This window comes from Ictalurus punctatus, chromosome 10, assembly GCF_001660625.3.
Source record: "Ictalurus punctatus breed USDA103 chromosome 10, Coco_2.0, whole genome shotgun sequence".
Lineage (NCBI taxonomy): Eukaryota > Metazoa > Chordata > Actinopteri > Siluriformes > Ictaluridae > Ictalurus > Ictalurus punctatus.
Window position 1 is genome coordinate 22,989,411 of NC_030425.2, and position 26,422 is coordinate 23,015,832.

At 39.2% G+C, this 26,422-nt stretch overlaps 2 protein-coding genes across 4 annotated transcripts; one reads left to right on the top strand and one right to left on the bottom strand.

Annotated features, from left to right (window-relative positions):
• Nucleotides 1-417: 417 nt before the first annotated feature.
• ogal (O-GlcNAcase like) lies at nucleotides 418-12,363 on the top strand. The gene is made up of 16 exons (XM_017477877.3): nucleotides 418-735; nucleotides 867-918; nucleotides 2,394-2,491; nucleotides 3,418-3,548; nucleotides 4,232-4,403; nucleotides 4,801-4,899; nucleotides 5,482-5,760; nucleotides 5,911-6,009; nucleotides 6,390-6,655; nucleotides 6,960-7,134; nucleotides 7,957-8,042; nucleotides 8,362-8,454; nucleotides 8,607-8,677; nucleotides 8,854-8,974; nucleotides 9,670-9,793; nucleotides 9,955-12,363. Exons 1-16 carry the CDS (start codon nucleotides 684-686, stop codon nucleotides 10,089-10,091), a joined length of 2,055 nt encoding a protein of 684 aa, XP_017333366.1. The 5' UTR covers nucleotides 418-683; the 3' UTR covers nucleotides 10,092-12,363.
• Nucleotides 11,540-25,596, bottom strand: cant1b (calcium activated nucleotidase 1b). Of its 3 annotated transcripts, none has more exons than XM_017477879.3 (5): nucleotides 25,429-25,596; nucleotides 17,771-17,858; nucleotides 16,991-17,632; nucleotides 15,325-15,528; nucleotides 11,540-12,900 (listed from the first exon to the last, which is right to left on the bottom strand). In XM_017477879.3, the coding sequence occupies exons 2-5, from the start codon at nucleotides 17,772-17,774 to the stop codon at nucleotides 12,530-12,532; spliced, it is 1,221 nt and encodes a 406-aa protein (XP_017333368.1). In that variant the 5' UTR covers nucleotides 17,775-17,858; nucleotides 25,429-25,596; the 3' UTR covers nucleotides 11,540-12,529. The 3 variants fall into 3 exon arrangements, with proteins under 3 accessions (XP_017333368.1, XP_047013947.1, XP_017333367.1); XM_047157991.2 differs by lacking the exon at nucleotides 25,429-25,596 and adding an exon at nucleotides 21,835-22,682; XM_017477878.3 differs by lacking the exons at nucleotides 17,771-17,858; nucleotides 25,429-25,596 and adding an exon at nucleotides 21,835-22,681.
• Nucleotides 25,597-26,422: the final 826 nt, after the last annotated feature.

The window sequence follows — 26,422 nt, forward strand, 5'->3', positions numbered from 1 at the left end:
CTTTGTGACAATGTCCATTAAAAAAGTGCTGTCTTTTAACCTGACCACAGGGCAAAATCACTCATCATTCACATGTCTTCTTGGGAGCACTTGGAGCCAGTCCTACCTCCCTCTTTGATAATAATAATAATAATAATATGAAAGTAGGATAAAACATTCGTTTGCGTAATATTTAAAATTACACCAGCTAATTGTTCTATAGTTGCTATGGTGTCATGAATGACTTCTCACTGTCTAATCAGCGGACTGCTTGTGAGTAGCCAATCCTAGCGCATGAGGCGGGATATATCGGAATTTGGGTGGGAAAAGTAGTGACGACTTGGCGCATGCGCGGTCAGCTCGAACAGTTTTAGCTGGGCGGAGTTTGACGCTTCCCACGGCTGCTGCGTGACAGGTTTGGCGCATGCGCAGTAGGTGTAAATACAAAGTCCAACGAGGAACTGGGCAGATTATAAAGGCAGAAAGAAGATGCATTATAAACAGATGGGATGAGCTGGGTCAGTTGTCAGTACGCCTAGTTTTGATTTCTAACGCATTAAATAGAGAAGAGGAAGTGCGTTTTGAAGTCAGAAGTACAAAATTTACTAATGCCATTCATTTGGTGTGTTTAAGACAAGCTGTCTCTGCATTGTTTAACACGTTTGCTAAATTAATCTGCTGTCAAAGACACCGAGTTAGCAACGATGTTAAAGATGAGCACCAGCCAGAGGATGTTCCTCAGTGGGGTTGTGGAAGGTGAGTTACGTCTGGAGAAAATACTGTACTGTACTATTGTTGATAATATAATGTTGGTTTAGTAGAAACAAGTTACCCAGATGGGAATTGGTTCATTAAGAGCTCTCTGTTCACTGACCTTTGATTTTCAGGGTTTTATGGGCGCCCGTGGACTATGGAGCAAAGGAAGGAGCTGTTTAGGAGGTAGTAAAAGGTTTATGTGCTTTGATAATGTTCCTCATATTATGTCTCACCATAAACTTAGTTGACATTTGATTTGGTACACGTGCCTTGTACCTTCACATATCCAGTTGAATACAGTATAAAGTAACCCCCCCCCCCCCCCCCCCTCCCCAAAATAGCCAATAATAATGACGTGAAAGGGAAAAATCAATATAGTTTGCACACACAAAAAAAAGTATTTAGAAATAAAAAACAAAAGTTGTGATTGCATAAGTATTCGTCCCTGTTGGTGTGAATTCTCTAAATTAGTTCTGGTTTAGCCAGTTGCCTTTGCAAGATGAACTTGTTCACTTGTGTGCAATGGAAGTGTCACATGACCTCAATGTAGATACACCTGCTGCTGCTGGAAGGCCCTAGAGATTGTTGGAGATCTAAACAAACAGCACTGTGAAAACCAAGGGGCTATTAAAACAATTCCAGGACCAAGTTATGTAATAGTATCGATCAGGATTTGGTAATTACAATCTTCAGTAACATCAGTTATTTAAAATGAATGGAAAAAATATTGCAAAACTGCGACTCTGCCTAGAGGAGGACGTCCACCAAAAGTCAGTGAAAGAGGCCAAGGGGGCATCTGCAGGAGCTGGAAAGATCTACACCTGAAATGGAACAAGTTGTTTACAAGGCAACTATATCCTAGACACCAGGGGTGGTTATTAAAACAGCTGAAGCACAACTTTCTATTTTGGACTATTTCTATTATTATTTCTGTTCTATCGATGGTTTGAGTCACTAAAATATTGAATTCTCACTTGAAACTCAACACTTCTCATCAACCTGAGAACACCATCCCTACAGTGAAGCATGGTAGTGGTAGCATCATGTTAAGCCTTACCCTTTTACTCTTGGTTATTCTTCTCCCTAATGCCCTGCGTACTTGTTCATGGACTTTTGGTGGGTGGAGTCATAGTTGTCCTATCTTCCGTCCATGATTTAATAATGAATTTAATGTTGTGGAAAAGGTCAAGGGGGTAAATGCTTATGCAAAATGCTGTATCTACAAAGTGACCTATAAGGTATATTTACTTGATAAAATGACCAATTATTGTAGCTATGAGGGTAAAAGGGTAAAAACTAGAGATGCACCGATGTGTTGGCCGATAAAGGATATTTTTCCCGGTATCGGCCGATAGTTTAAAAACATCCGATGATCAGGGCTGATTTATATCCTGTCAATAAAAAGAGGGTGGAAAAACACATCGATTTTGTAAAGAAGATGTCTTGTGTGGAATGATGACAAAACTGCAGTTTGTAAGCTCTGTACTGCTAAAGTTTTACACCTGAAGTAGCAGCAGTGAAGCGTTTCGGCATCGAGTCTCACTCTGAATAATCGGTTATCGGTATCGGCTGAGAAATTTAGTATCAGTGCATCTCTAATAAAAACCTTCTAAATGACTACCGAATCTATAACCTGTATGTGTGTTTTAATAACCCAGGGAGCAAAAATGGGGATTGAACACATACCTTTATGCCCCAAAAGATGACTACAAACACAGGATGTACTGGAGAGAGCTGTATACCTCAGAGGAGGCAGGTAAGAAACTCATGATTATAGCTTTTCTCTTAAAAATATTATGAAGAAAAAATTAATAGCTGCGATAGGTATACTGGAATATGAATTGTTAGAAATATATATTATACATATTTTCTTTGTGGCATTACTGATGTGGTCAGAAGCATTCACTCTGTTGTCGGGAGATGGTGGGTTGAATCCCGATAATGCCACAGTCAGCTGTGGCTGGGAGTCCAAGAACTGGCTGTGATCTTAGGATGGTAGGAGGGATGGTATACTCTTTCTGCCCAGAGCAAAACTAGCCAAGTATGCAAAAGAGGGTAGGTGGTGATTTCCTCTAAGCTCATCTGCCTTATAACATGGCATAAGCAGCAGTTTCAAAAAGATGCAGCTGGCATGTCTCAGATGAAGTATGTGTTCACTTTCACCCGCTCTGTGTGATAGGGTAGCGCTAGCTAGTAGGTGGGAATTGGCAAAAAAAAAACAAATTGGGAGAAAATGGGGGTAATAATCCAAAAACAAGGTGGTGTCAGTGATTTTCAAGTCAACACACTGTGTAATATTTGGCAGTCCTCACATTTCGGCAGCCTTCTCTGTGGTGCCTCTGTAAACGTGATTGAGCAGGAGGCATCTCTGTTTGCCCGTTTATGTCGTGTTTTTACACACCTTGTGTTTTTGGGCTGTTTTTTTGGGAGGGAACACTAAACAGGACTGGGTTTATTTGGACACTGAATTTCAAATCAGCTTACTTCAGCTATAGTCCTCCTGACTCTTAAAGAATTTTGAAAAATTTTAAGCCAAGCTTGATGTATAGTGATGACTGTCAAACAGATGACAGTAATGTATAATGTGATGTATAATGTAATTAGGAAGTTACAGAATTCACACATCCCATCTTTTTTAGAGATAGATTTTGTCATATAAAATTCTCTCTTGTGTTTTTGAAGAGCAACTGATCACACTCATTTCTGCTGCGAAAGAACATGACATTGAGTTCATCTACGCCATTTCACCCGGGTTGGATATTACATTCTCGAACCCGAAAGAGGTTGCAGCTCTTAAGAGAAAGCTAAGTCAGGTAATATTACATGATTTCAGACATGCCTATTCATTAATTGATAGTGTTTTATCACAAAGATACATTTATCTTTGTTATGGTATCGTATACAGATTTGGGTGTTTAATTTTTCATTTTACGAAAGCTTCAAGTGCAGTTAATTATTTGTCATGCTATATGTGCAAATAGACGACTGCTTGAAGCCATTTGCGCCGTCCCAAACCTTGTACTTACCATCTATATAGTAGCTGAAATACGTGTATTTTGCCTACTATATAGTAGGGAAGTACGCGGTTTCGGATGCAGCCGTACTCTTGTTTGCCGTCAAACGTGTGTGTACGTGTCCTGTCGCACAATGCGGTGAAAACTCCCACACGATGTTAATAGTGTGACTAAGGTGTGTACATGTCTGTAATGCACTTTGATAATGCGATTAAAACAGGAATACTCCAGACGTCTTAATTCCATTTGTGTTTACTTCGAGTACGACTTTATTTGGATTAAGGTCATCAATAATCTGTGTTTACACGGTAGTTTCTTAATCAGAGTATTGTCTTAATCAGATTAATATCGGATTATTGTTGTCCATGTGAACGTACTGAGTGTTTCATAGAGCAGCTGAATAATTTAATGTCTAATGTCCATTATGTATTTGTCTCTGAGCTAAATCTGATGGAGTTGAGTGTACGTTTCTTGCACGGCAGGTGTGTGAGTTCGGCTGCAGATCCTTCGCCCTGCTTTTTGACGACATTGAGCCAGAAATGTGTGCTGCTGATAAGGAGGCCTTTAGCTCCTTTGCTCATGCACAGGTGTCCGTCACCAATCAGGTGTATCAGGACCTGCAGGAGCCCCAGACCTTTCTCTTCTGCCCAACAGGTAACACTGATGCCTACTAATTGCAGTGCTCTACCTGTAATAAATGTGTGACTACATAACAGTTTCTCAGAATAATCTGGATGGACCTATAGGCAAAATAAAGAAAAGCAGCTCCCCTTCTTTTGATTTACGTCAAAAGCCACAGAGAATGCAAACAACCTCATCATCACCAGAGTTAAACCAGTATTTCAGATTTGTTATAATCTTTATTACTTTATTACTGACAATAATAAATCTACAGGGTAGTCCTTGCATGAGCAGCTTTTTTCCTCTTAAGCATAAGTACTTTTGTCTGGGGGAAAAGAGCCTAGCCTAAAGGCACCATTACCAATAGTATAAGCAATGGACTTTACAGAAATAGGTAAACAGTTTTCTAAACACTGTTTTCCTTTTGTAGATTACTGCGCTGCATTCTGTACCCCTAACGTGAGCCAGTCTTCATATTTACACACTGTCGGAGAGAAACTCCTCCCTGGGATTGATATTCTCTGGACCGGTAAGATCCAAAGCACTGTCTGTTTATCTCCAGTTATTTTAAATATCCAGTACAGCACTTGCCTAATGAATCTGAATCTGTAGATCATAAAATGAATATCCAGATGCCAGATGTGTGTTGAGTGCTGCACTGGATGTGCCAGACAGTAATCTATAAACATTTTAAAAATATTCATCATGTGGCTGGAAGATGCATCATTGTTGGGGCAGCCATCTTGGATAACTGAAATCACTTTTTTCCTTTGTGAATTTTAGCATCATTAACACCCTATACCCTGTCTTTCAAGTTACTCAGATGGTCATACAGTTCCACTTTGAACTTTAAATTTCTAAATACAGATTCTTCCTGGCAACTTACTAAACGATCTATGTGGAAAAATTACACTACAGAGCTTAACAGTATTGTTTTAAACTAAAGGAGCAGACACCAGGTTTTTAGCTGCATTCATGGTGGGAAAAAGTTGTTTGTGATTTATGTGAGGTGAAGCTTTGTGTGTTTTTTTTTGTGTTTTGTTTTGTTTTGTTTTGTTTTGTTTATTTCAGTATACTGTTTCATTAAGTGTTTGCTTTTCATTGCTCTCAGGTCCAAAAGTGGTGTCCAAGGACATTTCTGTGGAGTCTATTGAGGAAGTGTCCAGTGTTCTTAGAAGGCCACCAGTGATTTGGGACAACATCCATGCGAATGACTATGACCCCCAGCGGTTGTTCATGGGACCCTTCAAGAACCGTCCCACCGAACTCATTCCCAAACTCCGAGGAGTACTCACCAATCCGAACTGTGAATTCGAGCCTAACTTTGTGGCTATTCATACACTAGCCACTTGGTGCAAATCTAACACGGGACAGAAAGACGTTGCTATGGGTAAGCTGGTCCAAGTGTTAACTCTTGCATGATTGGTTGTTTTATGTAACCTACTTAAGACCTACTCATCATGACCTAAAAATCATTCGGAATGGTTCTTATTAACTTTTAGAAATTTCTCTCAGCCATCCTGATATTGTTGTTCTACAGATGGTGAGGATCAGGGGTCTGACTACAATCCCAAGGAGGCTTTGCGGCTCGCTCTCACTGACTGGCTAGCTGAGTTTGGTGTGGCTGATCAACCCGATGGTAAAACGTTAATGTTCAATATCTGTAGGTTATATCAACCTACAATAATAATGCTGTGGATAATAATAGATAATCTATTAATAGGCAACTTTTCCTTACCAAAAAGACTTGCCATGCAGATAATCAGTATAACTGTTATACTGCTCTTGCTCATGCAATATTGATTAAGTAACAGCACATCCTCACATTATGCCTTACATAAAATAAATATTTGATTATTTGTGTATTACAATGTTCATAATTAGTTAATTGTTTAAGGAAAAATCTTGTACTGTTCAAACTGGTTATTTTGAAGTGTTAACATGATTTCTTAGTGCCTAAAACCCCATCTGTGCTGATTTATTGCGTGTGTGTGTGTGTGTGTGTGTGTGTGTGTGCAGTGTCCCGCGCTGGTAGTGGTCGTGCAAAGAAAGAGCCGTCTGACGAGGAGCCCATGCAGACGGACGAGTACGTGCCGGGGCCCAGAGAGAACCCTCTGTACACAGCTGAGCCACTCACCCTGGAGGACCTAACGCTGCTTGCTGAGCTCTTCTACCTGCCCTATGAATACGGTCCCACTGCCCTCAACATGCTGCAAGAGCTGCAGTGGCTAAGAGGAAACAGGGACGCTGCCACTTTTGGCCCCGTGGTGACCGAGAACAACAAGGTGAGTGAGAGGGCAAGAGTGTCACCAAACCTGTGCAAGCAGGCAGCGTAGCACACTCTGTGGAAAAGTACCTGCCCCTTTCCACCCACGATTGGCTAGTGTCACTGTGATTGACAGGGAAGAGAGAAAATGCCATCGCTCCCGCCCAGACAGCACAAACAATTTTTGCTCCCTTGGATTCCCGGCCAAGGATGGCTGTGGCATCGTCGGGATTTGAACTTGGAATTCGATTTCCTGACAAAAGCAATATCGGAAATGTGTTATTGTTTATATTCTGATTTAATATTCCATTTAAATCTCACAGGCCAAAGAATGGCGAGAGAGAGCCGAGCACTTTGAAGAATCGTGTGATTCGGTTGTCCAGATGTTTAACAGGCTGTCAAACGCACCCAACAGAACTATTCTGTATGATCTGTACAACTACATCTGTGACATAAAGAGTGGTGTGTCTTTAGCCAGAGCATTCGTCAACAGTTTGGGTAAGTACTCATCAGATTATATAGGACCTGGAACTGATTATGAATTACATCACAAAAAAATGCAATACATTGTAACCTCTTCAATTATTTCAAAAAAGTGGTCTTTAACTACTTTTGGACTACTTAAAGGGATAGTTCACCCGAAAATGAAAATTCTGTCATCTGTTACTCACCCTATCCCACCAGAAAATTGGGATTAAACCACTGGAGTCACACGGATTACTGTTACGATGCCTTTCTGAACTTTTTGGAGCTTGAAAGTTTTGGTTACTTGGAACGTAAATGGAGAGATACAAATCTCTCAGGTTTCATTAAAAAGTCTTCATTTGTCTTTGGAAGATGAACGAAAGTCTTATGGGTTTGGAACGACACGAGGGTTTTCATTTTTGTGAGAATTATACAAAAAATGTAGTGTTTTAAAGTTTACCTAGTTTCTTGTGGAAGCAACAAATGAATTGTTCTATAATTTTATTATTTAGTCTTGTTCTACAAAGGGTAGAACACTATGAACAAAAAAATTGTATGTGCACTTTAGAGACTACTTTTATTTCCAAAAAGAGCCGAACATAGTAAAGTGCAGCTTTATGTGGATTAATGAAAGTAAATATATTTCCTAGAGAAATGTTATACAGCACCTTGAGTTGCAGTTGGAGGCTTTCTTCAGATGTTCTATCCTCAGCCAAGTGGGGAATGATTTTGCTACTGCCATCTACAGTTAAAACTTAGCTAGGATGCCTCCACCTAGGATGTTCTTCTCCAGCCCAGTGGAATCTCCTTGACTAGACTGATATGGATTTATTTGTCTGCTTCATTTGGAAACAGGTGGTCGTAATCCTCCTCCCTCTCAAATTATAAATGATGACCCGGAGCCATGGGGTTTCAGAGGTGGACTTTCTGGAGAGTTCCAGGTACAGTTTGTTAGTCTTTGCCATTTTATTGTGCATTAAATTATTACAAACAAGACAAAAATAATGCTGTAACGCAGGGGTGTCCAGTCTTATCCGAAAGGGCGCAGGTTTTCATTCCAACCAAGTAGAAGCCAACCCTGAGTCTATTGAAAGCCAAGTTCAACTGATTATACAGGTGGAATCAGGTGTGGCTCCTGCTTGGTTGGAATGAAAACCTGCACCCACACAGGCCCTTTCCGGATAAGATTGGACACCCCTGCTTTAAAGGGATAATTAAGTAAGTGGTAACTGGTTTTACTAATTTGACTTTGTTATCTAGAGGATGCTTCCATGTCACGGGAACCGAGATCTGTTTCGTACTCCTCCTGCCACTAGAGTGTACACGATTCGACCATGTACTCCCAAAGATATGGTGACTGACTTACTGATTTCGAAAGATAAGGCCCTACTGCTTTTATAGTCTGCTCTTAGACCTGAACTCAAATGCTTTAAGCTACCTAATGATTCTGTGGAGATGCCATCCATTACAAATGAGTATTGTGTGTGTGTTTGTCTACTTCACAGTCAGAGCTTTTGAGATTATCCAAGGAGATACAGAGTGAGACGCTACAGCAAGTTACATTAATTGGTGACAGGTGATAAGTCACTTTCACTGATCTACATTTTTTGTTGACATTTGCCAGATTTATGGCTGGGGGGAAAAAAGCATTTACTGACAGTTGGTGATATTATTGCCATTTTTTAGCTAGTAACATCAATCTAGCTGATATACAGGATGCAGTTTCATTCGTCCCTGTGTCCTTCCTCTCAGGCTAGTGGACGGTCAGATTGTTCCATCTAAACACTGTGACCTGGTTCTGGAGGATGAAGTCGGCATCTGTGGTTTCGCTTTAGCCCTCACCGATGCAAAGATAGCCATGACCACATCCCAGGTGACGAAGATGAAGAACACCACCACTACCTCCCACCCATTACTACTAGCTCTGAAATATGTAACTTTTAATTGTGCATCTGCACTGTATTGTATTTTAATCACAGTCATGATTTCTGGCTTCATCAGTTAGGTAGAATTGATGGTGAAACTTTTGCTAAAGATTTGCTAGTCGTAGATATCAGGATTTATTGACACTGGTTCATTAAATCATAAATTCTATCATCATGTTTTGAATCGTCTTCTTTGAGTGTAGGAGACTGGAGAAATATGAAGTTAATTTGGCTACACAGGCAAAACTAATGATCATTAGATGAGATCAAACTGCAGACCATGGAGGCACATATTGACTTTTTATTTACTTAGTCTAATTACATTTATATTTAGCATTGAAAAGATGCACTCAATTAACGAGATTAGTCCTAGCTAGCATTATTGAAATGTATTGTGAAAGAAGGATTATAATGTGCAATGAATTGATTCTGTTCTGAAAAAATGTTAAAAGGTTTTGTTCTTAAATTGGATAATTTTTTTTTTTTTTTTTTTTTTTTTTTTTTTTTTAGGTGTAATTGTGCGGCAAATAGTACAGAAAGTCTTCTCTAGATTTTTGGAGTATTCAAACTGATATGGTTTTAATTTAGATTGATTGCCTTTTTTTTTTTTTTTTTTAACTGCTTTGTTGTCTCGTGTCTGTAGTATCCAGAAACGATGTTGAGAGATTTCCCCTCACTGATGATTATTCAAATCCACCCAAGAGTACCAGATCCCAACACTGCCAAGCGCCTGATTGGCAACATGCTCTCTTTACTACAAGAAGCTGGTATGTTTACCAAGAAACAGATGCACACACACACATACTATACTGATCAAACAAACATAGTGTGTGCAACCAACCATTGTCTGGCTTTTCTCGTCTGTCCTGTTTATACAGTGCAATTGCCTTCATTTTTAACACAGATCTATTCTGCATTTCTTCCTCAGGCTCCACTGGTGTTTTTTGCGAGTTCAGATCTAATGACAGAAGAATGTTGGACTTTCTCAGGACCCTGGGCCTGCTCCACTTGCTTACGGTGGAAGGACTACAACCAGGCCTGGTCATCATGGGAACAAAGCTGTGAATAATGAGCTGCGCTTTACAGATATTCAAGATGTGATTTAAGCCCACACAGAGCTTTTATTGTTAAACAATAAGAAATGAGAAAAATAAAAGTTTTACATTGACATTGCAAATATGTTCATAAACTTTATATATGGTCATATGATGTTTATTTTTATCATTACTTCTTTATGTGATCAAACTTTGATTGCCCTTGGGGGGGAAATGGGCAATTTTTAAACCTCTACTGCACACACTAAGATACTCTCATGAGAAAAGGTCCTGTTGCGCTATTGTTACGTGATAATTTTATTTTCTGTGGTAGTGGTTAGCACGTTTGCCTCGTGCCTTTGAGGTTGGGGGGTTTGAATCCCGCCTCTGCACTGTGTGCATGGAGTTTGCATATTCTCGCCTGAGGGGTTTCTTCCAGGTACTCCTGTTTCCTCCCCCAATCCGAAGACATGCACTATAGGCTGATCGGCATTTCCAAACTGTCTGTAGTGTTCGTGATTGTGCCCTGAGATGGGTTGGTATCCCTCACCCTGAGCTCCGAGTTCCCTGGGATAGGCGCCAGGCTCCCCCGCAACCCTGTGTAGGTTACCTGGGATGGAAAATGGATGGATTTTCGGTGGTATTTTAGGATATGGGCACACCACGCAACAATGAAAAATGTCTATTGAACATTTGTCACTGTTGAAACAGCGGTATTGGTTTTACATTACTCCGAGCAATCAGGGGATTTGGAATTATTTTGAAAGAATGCTTACATTCTTTCAAACTAAATCCATCCCTCTCATTGGAATACAAGTTATATTTTAATTAGAGGTAGGAATTTACAGCTTTTTTGACCATTCCACCAAGCACCTATTCCTGTCTACTGTTCTGACTTATCCTCCCTTCCTGCATTATGGTCTAACGTATCCTCACTGTTTTCTATAGGAATATCCAGTGCAATCCTCTTCTTATCCTGGCCCTAGAACATTTCCATGTTCTGAACAAAAGACATGTACACCAGTATTATGAAAGCTGCATTAAATACAAGTTACATAAATAAAATAAATATTACTTCATTTTTCTGTGACCTTCACTTACCACGTTTGGTAATGTGGATCCTTTATCGTCCTTTATAGTTCCATATGGCAATATACATACTTTTCTAAACAGAAATACTACAATTTTTTTTAAAAATAAGATTTAAATGAAAAAAATATATATTTAAAAGCCACTGTAAATATTTAGTAAATATTTTTGAAGAGTTCAGAGAATGATTTAAATGATGTTCAATGTGGAAAAGAGGAGGACAGTGGGAGATTTCAGTGTGGCCACCTACTTCAAAAACACCAATCAGTGAATATGTTTAAAATGTAAATCCTCTAAAAAGCCAGATAAATGCTGCATGCAGAAAAGGGTGCTGTAATTGGTCAGGGACAAATTAGGGGGGGAAATAACATTCTTCTTTACTAACTCAAATGTTTAAGCATCTTAATTTTAATTTCTTGTCTAAGATGAAGACAGTTAAATATTAATGATCACATCCACAAGTCAGAAGAGCAACATTCAGTGAGATATATGCATTTCAGCAGGATTTTAAAACATGAGAGTAAAACAGAAATAAAACAAAACACTCATTTGGACTGCGTCGTTAAAGTCACCCTAAACTTTATAACGTACTGATTTATGATTAAACTCTTTTAAGAGTGCGCTGTCCAGTTGATTATTACATATTACTAATAATGATTAATTATTATTATTACCACCTCTACTACTGCATGTAGGGGCATTTCTAATTTGCATATTAAGAGATATACAGTATACACAGTAATGTCAGATGAGGGTAAATGTGTTTGTTTCTGATGGTAGTTTTTGTGAAACCATTAAAAACATGGGCTTTAAAATATGTTTTGGGTGACTCGCAATTTACAAATATCTGCATGATCTACTAAAATGTTATAAATAAAAAGTGACATAAATGAACATGACTCGTTTGCATCTTTATCCTTCAAGTCCACTTAATAAAAGACAAATTTGTCTTTTGGGTCATTCCGGTTTGGTTAGAGTTAGTCCGTGTTGTGCGTTTTAACCCAAAAAACCCTGAGTCTTCAGCAGCACTGTTTTTCACAGAGATGCTAAGGAGAGACCTCAGCCAAGGTCCAAACTACACGGTAAGCGTGTAAACTCTGTGAGCTGTCTATGTAGCTTACCATGTAGCTGTGTCTGTGTTTTGTTTGACGTCATTGATCTTCCTTGTCATGACACAACAGTTATCCACTGTGTCCAGTGGTGGGTCTCCATGGGGACATGAATACATGCAGTGTACATTATCACCACTGCATACAGAAATATCATAAAGAGAAACCGATCTTTTTATGAGATTTTACATCTACGACATTGCACTGACATTACACACATGGTCACATACCCAGTGACTCCCATGTCAGAAATCCACTCTCTTCTACCAAACTAGATGAACTCCAGCCCTTCGTATTTCACATCTCCGATCTTTGTCTCAGGCAGCAGGACCCGTCCGTCTAGTGTGAAGGCTGTGATGTAGGTGGCGATTTTGCCTGCGTCCTCCTCAGACTTCAGCGCGAGGACCACGTGGTCATGGGTGTTGGGAACGAACCTGAAGGCTGAGAAGCCGTGGGTGGGGAGCAGCCGCCCGACCCGGGTCACTGAGACGTGGCTGAAATCGGCCGTGCAGGTCAGGAGCAGATTGGTGGCACGGCGCTCGTCAGCTGTTTCCTCGTAGCGTTCAGAGCTGGCGCGGCGTGGGAGGAAGAACCAGCGCTGTCGACGCTCACTCCACACCGCTGACTCGTGTATCAAATAACCTGAGATGCACATGAAGGACAGGTGTGGGCTTTAGTTATGCAGGATTTTCCCTACCGTAGAAAGGCGCAGTGAATGAAAGCCAAATGAATGTAAAAAGGCATTTAGGCAACATATCAGAATGAATATAAAAACGATGGTGAGAGTTTTATGTGCTGACAAAAAGAAAATGAGAGGTGGCTTGATCTCAAATAAAAGGTAAACTGGCAACAGAAATGACCTGCCAATCAACAATCAGTGCCTGAACGAACGTCCTCAATGTCTTCAGCAACACACTGTTTTAAAATCAAATTAAACTAGTAACTACTAGGAGTAGTACTAGTGACAAACACTCCAAGCGTTATCCAAACATTTACTGATAAATACCACATTAATTTATTCCATTGTTCATATGAACCTGGTCCTTCTATGTATGTCTTTTTTTTTTTTTTTTAAATAAGGCTCATATTCACAAGCTGTTCAGTTCAGCCAAACGTCACTGTATTGTGTATTGGAACACAGTTTCTACGCAATTCTATGACAGGGTAGAGACAATAGAATTTAGAAACAATTGTTTGCACCGGTTCCTCCATTCAATACAGTATGCATGCACTATTCAGTGTAGTTAATACTATTTAATCATACACTTTTGGACTTATTGCACTGTTGTGTATTTGCTCTTTGTGTAGTCCTGTGCACAGTGATTGTGCGCTGCACCATGGTCCTGAAGAAATGACATTGTTCTAATGTATATGAGTTATATAGAGGAATGTTTAAAAAAAATAAAACACACACAAAAAAAACACACACAAATCTCCGTAGTGCTGTGGCCATCCAGGATCTGGATGTTTCACTGTTGAAGCAAATAAATGCTGAGGTCATTATTGATGCTGCTCCAAAACATATAAAAACACATAAAAGTGTTTTCTGGAATATGCTGGTTCATATCTCAGAGAAGCAAGCATGAAAGTTCAATTCAGATGTTTCAATCAGCAAACCTCTTAAAATGTAGGTGTGTGTGGGTGTTGGCTGGGTTAGCTCTCTTGGTGTCACTCACTTGGCATGCTCATTTGCATAAAAGTTGCTATTTTTAAAGTAACACACCTGCAGTGAGTGAAGGTACGAAGTGTGTGGCAGCTTCAACAAGTTAACATTTTTAATTATAGCAGTTAAATTCTTCCTCATGCCATCTTAGGGAGTTTGCCGCAGTCACCTCTGGTTGCTTAATGTGGTTCATATATAAATCTACACCCGGATTTCTGTCACAATGATTTATGTGACAATCTCTATTGTTAAAACGCTATACGAATACTGAACTGAAGTTAACAGAATTGAAAAGAGGCAGGACTGCAGTTCCAAGTTGAGAGCAGAGAGTGAGTATGTGTGTGTGTGTGTGTGTGTGTGTGTGTGTGTGTGTGTGTGTGTGTGTAGCAGCCTTTGAGTCAACTTGCTGTCAAAACAAAAAAGGAGCCAAATTATATGGACAAAACAGACAAATGTGAATATTTTTAAATTTTCTAATTTCTAGATTTTCTAATGATCTTTTATAACTAATTACATTTTTGAAAAAAAAAACCTAGTTCTTAAGTCTTTATTAAGACGGATATAAACAAGAGCTAGTTAATTCGTTCAAGTACACATTCAGCAAAAGTGCATTCGAGAAGCCACATTTCAATATGATGACTAAAATGTGGCTGATTATGGATTTTGTTTTTTGAATTACTGTGTACGTCTGTGAAATTTCCCTTTAACTGCCCTAGGAGCATGCAATTTCTAGCCAAATATGCTTTAGTTCACACACAAAAGGTTCAATTATGGCAATGGAAAGTGTATTCTGAGCCCAAAGAGGCATAGATGCAAGTATTCACTTTTAAATTGTTCATGGCATTTGGAATTGAGGTTTTAAAAATGGCCTACAAGGTAGTGCTGCATTTCAGTTTTGTGTGCCAGCGATATGGTGTCATGGAGACCAAATTGCAGCTGTGTCCTGGCAGCCAGATTCGGATGAGTTCACTCTCATTCCATGGTGGTATGTGGGTCAGATAACAGTGGGCTGGCAAAAGGCCATCAGTCATTTATTATCTGGGACACAAACTGTCCTGGGTCTCTGTGAAAAGTTTGTTGTCATACTGGCAGATTTATGGTATGGTACTGATGAGAGTGCTATTTTCTCTTCAGTTCTCTTTTTTTCTACAACTTTTCTAGTCACAGTAACCATTTATTGATGTTAATTTCGGTGGCTAGATTTAGGGTTAGGGTTAGGGCTGAACACAAAGGAGACCACATTCTGGAGACTCGCTGACATACAGGAAGGGCATATTAAGTATCTATAGAGGAAGGTGAAAAGGCCAACTGTTGAAGCAGTTGGCCTTCAACACTGAAGCTGACTGCATCAGATTTAGATCCTCATTCTGTAAAGTGTGTTTTGCTTTGGTGAGCTTTTTTACCAGGTGGTTTGATGCCTGCCGCGCCCCTTATTGCGATGTAATGGGGCACCCAGTTCTCGTGGTGCACGTCGCCCTGGAAGCCAATGACTTTCACCCACTGGGGGTCGTTGTTGACGAATTCACCCGTGGTGGTCGTCCACTCCTTCCCCAGCCCACCCACGTACAGGTGCTCGTCCTTCACTGCCAGCCACTCCGCCTTAAAACCTGCTCACAGCGTAAACACAAGGACAAGCATCTTTAATATGTTTCACTACAGTTCTTTCCCCTGCACAATTATTCAATTAAAATATACAATCCCATCCAAATTGGAACAGCAAGGCCAATTCCCATTGCATTTCACCTCCTGAAGAGGAGACTGAAGAGAGGGAAGAAAAAAAGAAACAACAACTGAAAGAAACTGCAGTACAAGCCTGCAAAAGCAACACAAAAGGAAAATGTAACAGTTTGGTGATGTCAGTGGGTCACCGGCTTGATGCAGTTATTGCAAGCAAGGGATATACAACCATATATTAAGTGTTATTTATGTTAAGACTATTTGTTCCAAAACTTTTGCTCACCTAAAGATTGGGTGGTCTGACACTACAAATAGCCATGTTCTCATTTGTTTAACACATCTTGATGTAAATATGAGGTAATGAAAGCTGAAATTCTGATCTATCGTCTCATTCATCTCAAACCCAACATTTCTACAATGTATAACGAAAACAATAGAATTGGCCTTGCTGTTCCAATGCTTCCAGAGGAAACTGTTATCTAAATTATCCATTCATCCATCCATCCATCCATCCATCCATCCATCCATCCATCCATCTTCTACCGCTTACTCCTTCTTCAGGGTCGCAGGGGAACCTGGAGCCAATCCCAGGGAGCATCGGGCACAAGGCGGGGTACACCCTGGACAGGGTGCCAGTCCATCGCAGGGCACAATCACATACACACTCACACACCCATTCATATACTACGGACACTTTAGACACTCCAATCAGCCTACCATACATGTCTTTGGACTGGGGAGGAAACCGGAGTTATCTAAATTATAAAAATACAAAATTAGAATTAATAAATAATATTCCGTTTGCATGACCATCCATCAATCCATCCATCTTCTATACCGCTTAACCTACTGGTTCGCAGGGAACCTGGAGCCTATCCCAGGGAACATTGGGCACAAGGCGGGGTACAAATCCATTTCAGGGCACAATCACACATTTTGGATATGCCAATCAGCCAACCATGCATGTCTTTGGACTGGGGGAGGAAACCGGAGTACCCGGAAGAAACCCCTACAGCACAGGGAGAACATGCAAACTCTACACAGGGCCGCGGTGGGAATCACTAAGCCACCGTGCACGTTTGCATGTCATTTGCTTTATTTTAAATTTTGCAAATATTTTAATGCTATACACATACACTTCTATTATTAAACACATTTTTTTATTTTTTATAAAAAATATAAAAAATCATTCCAAAACTATAACTAAAACAAGAGAATGAAATATTGCCTCTAAACAAGCAAAAAAACAACAACATGAAATCACTTCCCTTTTAATTTTTTCACACAACACTGACATGACTCAACTCATTAAGTGCAGAAAATTGCAGCTGGCAGAATGAGTGTGCGGTGTGGGAATATTTGAATTTAACTCTTCTATTGTTTTCCACTCACCTTTGGAAACGCTGCCATCTCCATCAGGCAGGATGACCCATGGTACAGCCCGGTTGTCTTCAATGCGATACACCACGCCTGTTCGATCGTCTACGCTGTACAGATGTCCGTTAAACGCCACCAGGTCGGAAAGCTCCATCCCACGCCCTTTCTCTGATAAATGGCTCTCCAGCACCACCTTCTCCGGGTCCCACTCTACCTCCACATGTTCCCCGTTGTCTGTCACTAGCAGGTGGCCTCGCTGCATGTAGCTGAACCAGGTTTTGTCCTTGGTGCTGCGTGAGTTTGTGTCCAAGTCTGCGATCACAGCTATGCGGTAGCGGACTCCATTAGCTGTGCGCTCCGGCGGGCTCAGAGGGTACGTGTGGTTGTAACGGGCATCCGTATTGGCAGTCGTATCCCGAATCAGGCGGTGTGCACCATTACTACGACGCATCGATGGAAAGAGTTGTGTATTGTCTGTAGAACCCCCTGCTGTTTGGTGCAGATAGAGCAACAGGCCCAAGCCTAGTATAGTTACTACTGTGATGGCCCTCCATTTGAAATGGAAGCGAGGGTCAGCGCTAGCACTGCTGATGGACGCCAAGGAGGGCAAGGACCGCATGGAGATCCGGGTAGTCATCAGGTCATTAGTAGGTAGAGCTAAAGGGAGGACGTGAGGGGAGAGAGAGAGAGAGAGAGAGAGAGAGTAAAATTAAGAGACTGGAAATAGGAGAGGGAGAATGGGAGAGAGTGAGAGAGACAAAGACAGAATGCGAGTCAGAGCAAGGAGTTTTATACCCATATGCCAAGGCTATATTTGCCTAAGGAAGGTTGTTTGTGTTCTGCCTTGACTATCAGATTTCCATACACGTCCCTGAATCAGGTCCTAAAGGAAGTAGAAAGTTGGTCATAGCAAACTGGTTAGGACTGAGACCCCTCAGAATGGAATCAAAAACACTGTAGCTTCAAATCCTTGTCCTCATAACAGTTACAATGGTGCTTGAAAATTTGTGAAGATTTTCATACAAGTACTAAAAGTAGATAAAGAGAAACCAATTAAACAATTGAGACAAAAATATTATACTTGGTCATTTATGTATAGAGGAAAATTATCCAATATTACATACCTGTGAGAAGCAAAAGTATGTGAACCTCTAGCAGTTAATTTGAAGGTGAAATTAGCGTCAGGTGTTTTCAATCAATGGGATGACAATCAGGTGTGAGTGAGCACCCTGTTTTGTTTAAAGAACAGGACTCTATCAAAGCCTGATCTTCACAACGCATGTTTGTGGAAGTGTATCATGGCACGAACAAAGGAGATTTCCAAAACCATCTCTAAAGAGTTTGGACTCCACCAATCCACCATTATTACTCCACCATTATTACCCTCCCTGGGAGTGGTCTACCAAAAAAGATCACTCCAAGTCTCCAATAGTCATTGAGGACACAAAGGAACCCAGTGTAAAATCTAAGCAACTAAAGGTCTCTCTGACATTGGCTAATGTTAATGTTCATGAGTCCACCATCAGGAGAACATTGAACATTAATGGTGTGCATGGCAGGGTCGCAAGGAGAAGGCCACTGCTCTCCAAAAAGAACACTGCTCTCCGTCTGCAGTTCAAAGATCATGTGGACAAGCCAGAAGTCTATTGGAAAAATGTTTTGTTGACAGATGGGACAAAAATAGAACTTTTTTTTTAATTAACTGTTTAAATGAGAAGTTTTATGTTTCCAGAAAGGAAAACACTGCATTCCAGCACAAGAACTTTATCCCATCTGTGAAATATATTGGTGGTGGTATCATGGCATGGGCTTGTTTTGCTGTATCTGGGCCAGGAAGACTTGTCACCATTGATGGAACAATGAATTCTGAAGTATACCAGCAAATTCTAAAGGAAAATGTCAGGACATTTGTCCATGAACTGAATCTCAAAAGAAAGTGGGTCATGCAGCAAGACAAATACCCTAAACACACAAGTTATTCTACCAAAGAATGGCTAAAGAAGAATAAAGGTAATGTTCTGGTATGGCTAAGTCAAAGTCCTGACCTTAACCCAATAGAAGTATTGTGGAAGGACCTGAAGCAAGCCATTCATGTGAGGAAACCCACCAACATCCCAGAGTTGAAGCTATTCTATACTATGGAATGGGCAAAAATCCCTTCACGCAGATGTGCAGGACTGATCAACAGTTACCGGAAACGTTTAGTTGCAGTTGTTGCTGCACAAGGGTGTCACACCAGATACTGAAAGCAAAGATTCACATACTTTTGCCACTAATATTGGATCATTTTCCTCAATACATAAATGATCAAGTATAATATTTTTGTCTAGTTTGTTTAATTGGGTTCTCTTTATCTATTCTTAGGACTTGTGTGAAAATCTGATGTTGTTTTAGGTCATATTTATTCAGAAATATAGAAAATTCTAAAGAGTTCACAAACTTTCCAGGACCACTGTACTTAGTTGTCTGGAGGTGGTAAACACCCTACTTCTGACTTTAAGATGAAAAATCAATTTTGATCATCCAAAAATCTTTTCTGTAATTAAATGCCCAAACTATATACTTGGTTTAAACTGCACTGTCTAACTACACAATCACTTGCTTACAAAAAAATTCACTTTTGTATTGATAATTTTAATTTTAAATAAAACTATATTATCATTACCTGCTTTCTGGTTCAATTCTGGCTTGAGACTACATGAGGAGGAACCTAAGGGTCGAAATGATACTCAACCCAAAAAAAGATTTGGGTTGTCCACAATGGTAGACCCTATAAAATCAGTGTTCAGCTCCATGGTGAAACTTAATCATGACATCTTTATCAATCCTAAACCACACCATCAAATCTATGAGACATTAGTTAAAGTAACCACACTTTTAAAACTGTAATCTTTGAATGGGTATCTCCTATTGGTTGATTCTGATTATACAGACAGCACCCAATTTTTTTAGGTCCACAAAAAATGATTCATTGGGTTATATGTACATTAAATCAGTGCTGTATTTTGACCATTGGCTACTGTTATGTAAATCACTTATAAAGACATGCATTGGCCTGTGATAAATGTGAGCTGGCATGGTAGAAGTTAAGTAGCCATCGAGATAAGCACTACCTTTACCCACAGTACAGTAAATGAGTGACATCAGTAAAACCAACATCAAGTCTTCCCTAAGGCCGATGAACACATTCTGAGTGAACACTGCGTGCATTTGAACTATCTTTGAACCATAGTTACATTTAGTGTTGTGTGAAACAAGTTCATGTTATCACTTACATCATACCAGCTGTTACCAGTAACTCCCTCATTAGCATTTTCACTCTATTGAAGTTAATAAGAAAAACTGCCACTTGGCATGTTACAGAGAAATCTATCTATCCTGAAGACTTTCCTGTGGTGGAAAATGTGCTGACTGTTGAAATAGGATGACACGGGTGACTTCTGCAATAAATTTCTACTTACAGAATGTGTCACCATATCAACAATTATGTTTAAATAATATAATGTTTAAAAAAAAAATTCATTCATTATTAGACGATAGATAATGTAGATTGTCTGCCACAGAACTCTCTGGGAATGAGTTGTTAATGCAGAAACCTTCTAACCAATCAGAACTGCGTTCTAGTATAATCTTCACACATAATCAACAGTTTAACAGTACATGTTTAGGGGTGGTCTAAGAACTGGATGTGTATTGAGGCAAGGTTTCGGGTGAAACAAACTAACTTGTTAGCCCCAACGCAAACCTAAAGGAGCAAACACTAGACACCAAACGGAAAAATTTTACAAATCAGGTGTTCCACCTAAGGTGCTCACTCCTTAAAAAAACACTCATTTACATAGATGGCACTTTTGAACTCAAGAGCATGTGGTAATGCTCACATGCACTACACAGAGGTTACACAAGTTCAAACATGCAAAAGCCATGTTTGCATGGGTTAACCCTTTGCACTTGTAACATTTAACATTCTGCTTTATCACGTTTGTCATCTGCTTATTTAATCATTTCAAAGGCACATTACGTAGTAGTACTCTTTAGTCTGTTGTCAACAGTGAACCCAGAGGTTTTGTGTTTTTTGTCTAGAAGGTCTCAGTTCCCTTATTCTCTAAGCTCATACCTGAAGGACTAATTAACTAACCAATAGTATCAAATAACTGGGAAAACACAGGCACAAGGCAAACATTACAGGGCAATTACGACCTTAATGTATGTACACAGTGCAAAATTACTAATAAGGCAAATCATTATCTGTTATCATTTATATAACATTAAAAAATACCTGCATGTTTAGTGGTGCAGAGTGTCCTTCAAATGACTGAAATTGAGAAGAACTCCTTGAGTTTATGGCTTTTGTTATAAACTATGAACAACTCCTCAGCCAGCATTATGAAGCTGGTGTTACAGACAGAAGCAACACATAAGAACAGGGGGAGTTAGGCAGTTTATGGCACAGAGAGAATGCAAAAGAGAACCTAGTGAACATCAAGCGTCACTGTCCTGAACTCGCCGCACGTCCCACAATCATTTGCCTAAAAATGGACATCTGCATGGCGAGCTTTTCGTTAACTTACTTTTATAAAAGGCTTTGGCATGTCTTGTTTCAGTGTTGAATTTGTACAATAGGAGGATATCAGCTTATTTACTGAAATCAAGTAAATACACCTTTAAGTATAATGTTAAACCACTCGAAAGTCTACATAAAAAAAGTCTAGCAACTTTACACTACAGACAAACTTGGTTGTTTCACACTCACAAACAAATAAAAAATCTCTACCAGAGCTTTACTTAAACAGCAGGCATGAAGTTGTACGTTTACAATTAGACACAATCTAGCAGCTACTAAAGACCATGTTATTTACCATTCATTCTTCTTCTTGTTCTTTTCTGATGTTTCTTTTTTCGATCCATTCAGTACAATGCTGCTCGCTTGCAGGAACAAACTGATCTCTAGGTCTCCGTTTCTTCTTCTCTCTTTGAAACCTTTCCCTGCCGGTCTTCATTGGGTAAGAAACGGCCGACTCTTGCAATCATGACTAAGGCAAATTTTCATTACATTCAGATTTGAACTTTTACCTCCATGGATTGTTGATTAGCTAAAGAACAGAAGAGCTCCGCTAAATGGCATTTGCCCCACTGACAGGCATTTTCATACAGTTCTGTGTCGCAGATGCTTTGTGCTTGTTGTTTTTGATCACCCGTGTCTGTACACTCCCTCAGGTACCAGCCCTCAGAGCCTCCGAGGACTGACAGAGCCAGAGATTACAGCGTGGTATAAAATATATAAGCTGTCTCAACTCATGTCTTGGACGAATTCAAAAAGTTTTTAATACATTTAAAATAAACAGAGGTTCTGTTTGGAATAAGAAATCATTCAATTCCATTACAAAAAATCTTATGAAACAGTAAAAGTTAAAATAAGAATCTCTTAAAAAACAAAACAAAAGGGTGCTCCGACACCTTAGGCAAATAAACAAAATACGACATATGCAGTTTTAGAAAAATAATCAATAACAGAGTGGTGTAATGCGGCCTGACGCAAACAGAACTAGGGCTGCAACTAATGATTATTTTCATAATCGATTAGTAGGCCGATTATTTTTTCGATTAATCAATTAATCAGATGGGGCAGGGCAAACTTTCAGTACCATTTTGTTTTTGTTTATTTAAAATAAAGTCCACAAACTGGTGGTACTAATATAAACTTCAGAATAAAACTTTACACAACTGTTTGTCCAAAACAGAAAAGAACCCAACACACACACACACACACACACACACACACACACACACACACACATACACACACACACACACCAAAATATATCTTATTAATTTAGGACTGTAGTTTAATTCGGTTCTTCTTGTGCATCCATAAAAAATAATGCATAAATACTATAAAATAAATTATATAATTTATTTTGTAGTATTTATGCATTATGTGCATAAATACTATGCACATACTATTGATCCACCCCCTTCCACACACACACACACACACACACACACACACACACACACACACACACACGCACACACACACACACACACACACGCACACACACACACACACACACACACGCACACACCCCCCTGGTTTGCATGGGGAACATTTTTCTTTTTGATCCCATCGACCCATTCTCAGGAACTTAATTAACATATAGTTTCTAATCAGCTGGGGGTCCATCCTGCCATAAAACACATTGTTTGATTCCCATTTGGTATCTTGGTCACTTACATTTCAAAGATGCTCAGTGGTGTAAAAGAATATGCTTAGTATAACCTAAGAGGTTGGCTGGTAACATGAAGGAAGGGGCTTATAACATCAGAGGCTGCATTTTTCCCATTAATGCTATTACCATCACGCATCCTATGTCAGATGTTGGTCAACATTTCTGTAAGTTACATTTGTCTCTATTCTATGTATATCTTCTTTTGTGATTCTGTTAAATAAATTCATTTGTTATTGCTATCTTTAAATATTCGGTGGTTCTTCCATAAGAAAGTCTGTTTCATTAAAAGTGCATTACTGTATTTATATGGTTATTAGAAATAGTGTCCTAAGCTAAATTTGTCGTATGTTAGGTTAAAATCGACCTCTGACAAGTTAACGTAAAAGGCTAATACTTGCAAGTTTAAACGAAACCTCTGACAAGTAAATAGGAAAGGCCTATCCATCCACGTCGATTTAAACCTCTGCACTAACAAGAATAACTTGTTTATCATAGGCTATATAAAAGTCTGAATTTTGAATGGTAAACATCACCTCTAAATTATAATTAATCCACAAAAAAAATTTGAATTCTAATATGCTTAATGACTTGGTGCTCTAAATGAAATTTCTTTGACTTCTGCAGTTTGTTCTAGAGGTATACAAACCTTTGCACTGTACTGTATATGTGTCTATTCAGCTATGTATCTTAAAAATAATCCAGGATGTTACTGCAGTGTTTTCGTAATAATAGGAGATATAGTTGAGCGAAACACAAAGTTCCCAGAAAAGCAACTGCTCAAAAAATGGAAACTTTGTGAACTTCACTAAATTTTTACTACATCCTCTATCTATTTATTTATCTTTTGTTATTGCATTACTTTTGATGATAAAGTACAATAAACCTAAATGTACCTAAACGGTCCCATTAACTCAGCCCATAATGATTTCCATTTTAATCTGTTTGCTGTAACAAAGTCAACCAAGGCATCCTGTTAAATATTTGCTAAGGAACTTGAGACCATACATCAGCTCTACAAGACATTAAGGCACCTTAAATCCCTGCGTAGTGCCTTGAAGCATGCAGCATTATTCAATGTTTTGACATAATTTCCACTGAAACAGGAAGTCAGGGCAGAACATATCGATTTGCTCCTCACCCTTTTTAAACAGCCAATAGCGTTTAGCTTACCTCAGAGCCCGGGCTAAGCCGTACTTGACAGTTAGTACCATGGATTTTTATAATATTGGGGGCGGGACACTTCAGTTTCTAGACAGCATTTGATTGGACAAAAAGTCTCATAAGCCCTGAAGTGCAGAACAATGTCATCAAAACTGCTGATCCGTATTGGTGGTAGAGAGAGACTGTATGTTTTGAATGTGTAGATCTTCTAAATGCAAATTTTGTCATTGTTCTGGAGCTCACTAGCTTACAGACAACCTCAAGACTGACATATTCATATTAAAAGCCACAAAACTTACATTTTTATTTCATGGGGACTTTAAGAGAGGACAGCCATTTTGGTAGTATGGTCTGTATGACACCCATCTTTTTTTTTTTTAGAATTTAAAATGTTCAGTTTCTCTAAAAATTCAGATTATCCAGTAAATTAATTGGTCAAATAATAATCACACTACTTAATTCATCAAAAAGAGAGAAATCTGTAGTATACAGTATACTAAATACCAGATCTCTCAGGGTTCAGTAATAGTGATTAGGGAGTGAATTATTTCGTATTAAGCTTGAATTCTGGTCATTTTAATAATTATAACTGAAGAGCAACAAAATATCAAGAATATGCTTTTAAAATTTCATTACAAAAATAATATATTTTAAAACTCACTGTATAACTAACTGAACTATCGATAACGGCCTACCTAATGAGGATTCCATGACTACGTATACACGCATTTACGTACTACGTAGAATGTAAAAACGGTACGACAGGTTACTATGGTTACCATTTGTGGCCTATTGTTTAGCCGTACTACTTAGTATGTTAGTATGCGACATAGAAGAGATCCTACTGAATACGCTACTATTCTGTTGTGCCTTATAACTTTGGGTGTGTACCTGTTAATATCTAGCTTCAAGTTATGTTATGTTATGTTCGAATATGTTCAAGTTATGTTAAAGTTCAGTCATTGCTAACTATTAGCTAGCATAGACTACTAGCTAGTACAGTAATGTATTCGAACATACACCCCATAAACCAAGTATTCATGAGTTAATAAATATACGTACAGCTCGAATCTTCGCTCTGGTGTAGCTTTGCGACGCAAACTCTGCGGTGGTTTAGTGTGCTACGTCCTTTCCATCGTTTACACAACCTCGGAACAGCCAGAGCTCCCTTCCCTTTTCAGGCACCACAGCCGTCCTGCAAAGGAACTCTGCCAACACACCGGTTAGTGCGGTTGTACCTCGGGGTTTTGCTGTAAATCCCGCCTCCAGGGCTGTGATTGGCTAAGAGTTTTCATTCACAGAAGTCTGCTGATTGGATGGTTATAACGTCGCTCACTTTACAGTAACAAGCATAGGTAATGACTGAGCCCTGGGAATGAGTATGAAAACGCCCACTGCTTGAGAAACGCCGATTTTATGTTCAGCAGATACCTATACTTGAAGGAAATAACAGTTGGGATCGGTTTATGCTGCATTCAAGACCTGGGTGATAAAGAGTAATAATTCCCTAACTTCAAAAACTGGGGGCGGGGGGGACCCTACGAGTAGGAACCAAGTCGGAATTTTATGAGTTTTGTTTGCTCCAACCAAACCCGGAAGTGAGGCAACTCACTACATAAAACATGCCCAAAGTCATAAACGAGGAAGTAATTTTAAAGTAGGGGTTTTACTTTAGATTTAAGCTTATAATGAATTTCACTTGATAAATGTAACCGCCCACAAAAGATATTTTAGTTATAAAATATAAATTTCAAGGCTAATAAGTTATAATACCATTAATGCAGCAACAAGATTCAAATCTAATTATTTTTAAGCAAGGGTAACAATTTTATGCGACTGGACTAACAAAGGCAGTATTAATTTAATCCATGTTAAAGCTTACTCTTTATTGGTGCAGCCCTTTCCTTTCATTAATTTTGCATAAATAAAATATTTTGCATTATTATACACGATTAGGTGGTACCCTTGCCCGTGTTTGCGACCCCACATATAAAACAAAAATTAGTCACTTCTCTGTTGGAAATGAAGGTTACAATTATTTGAGAAGATGGGATAA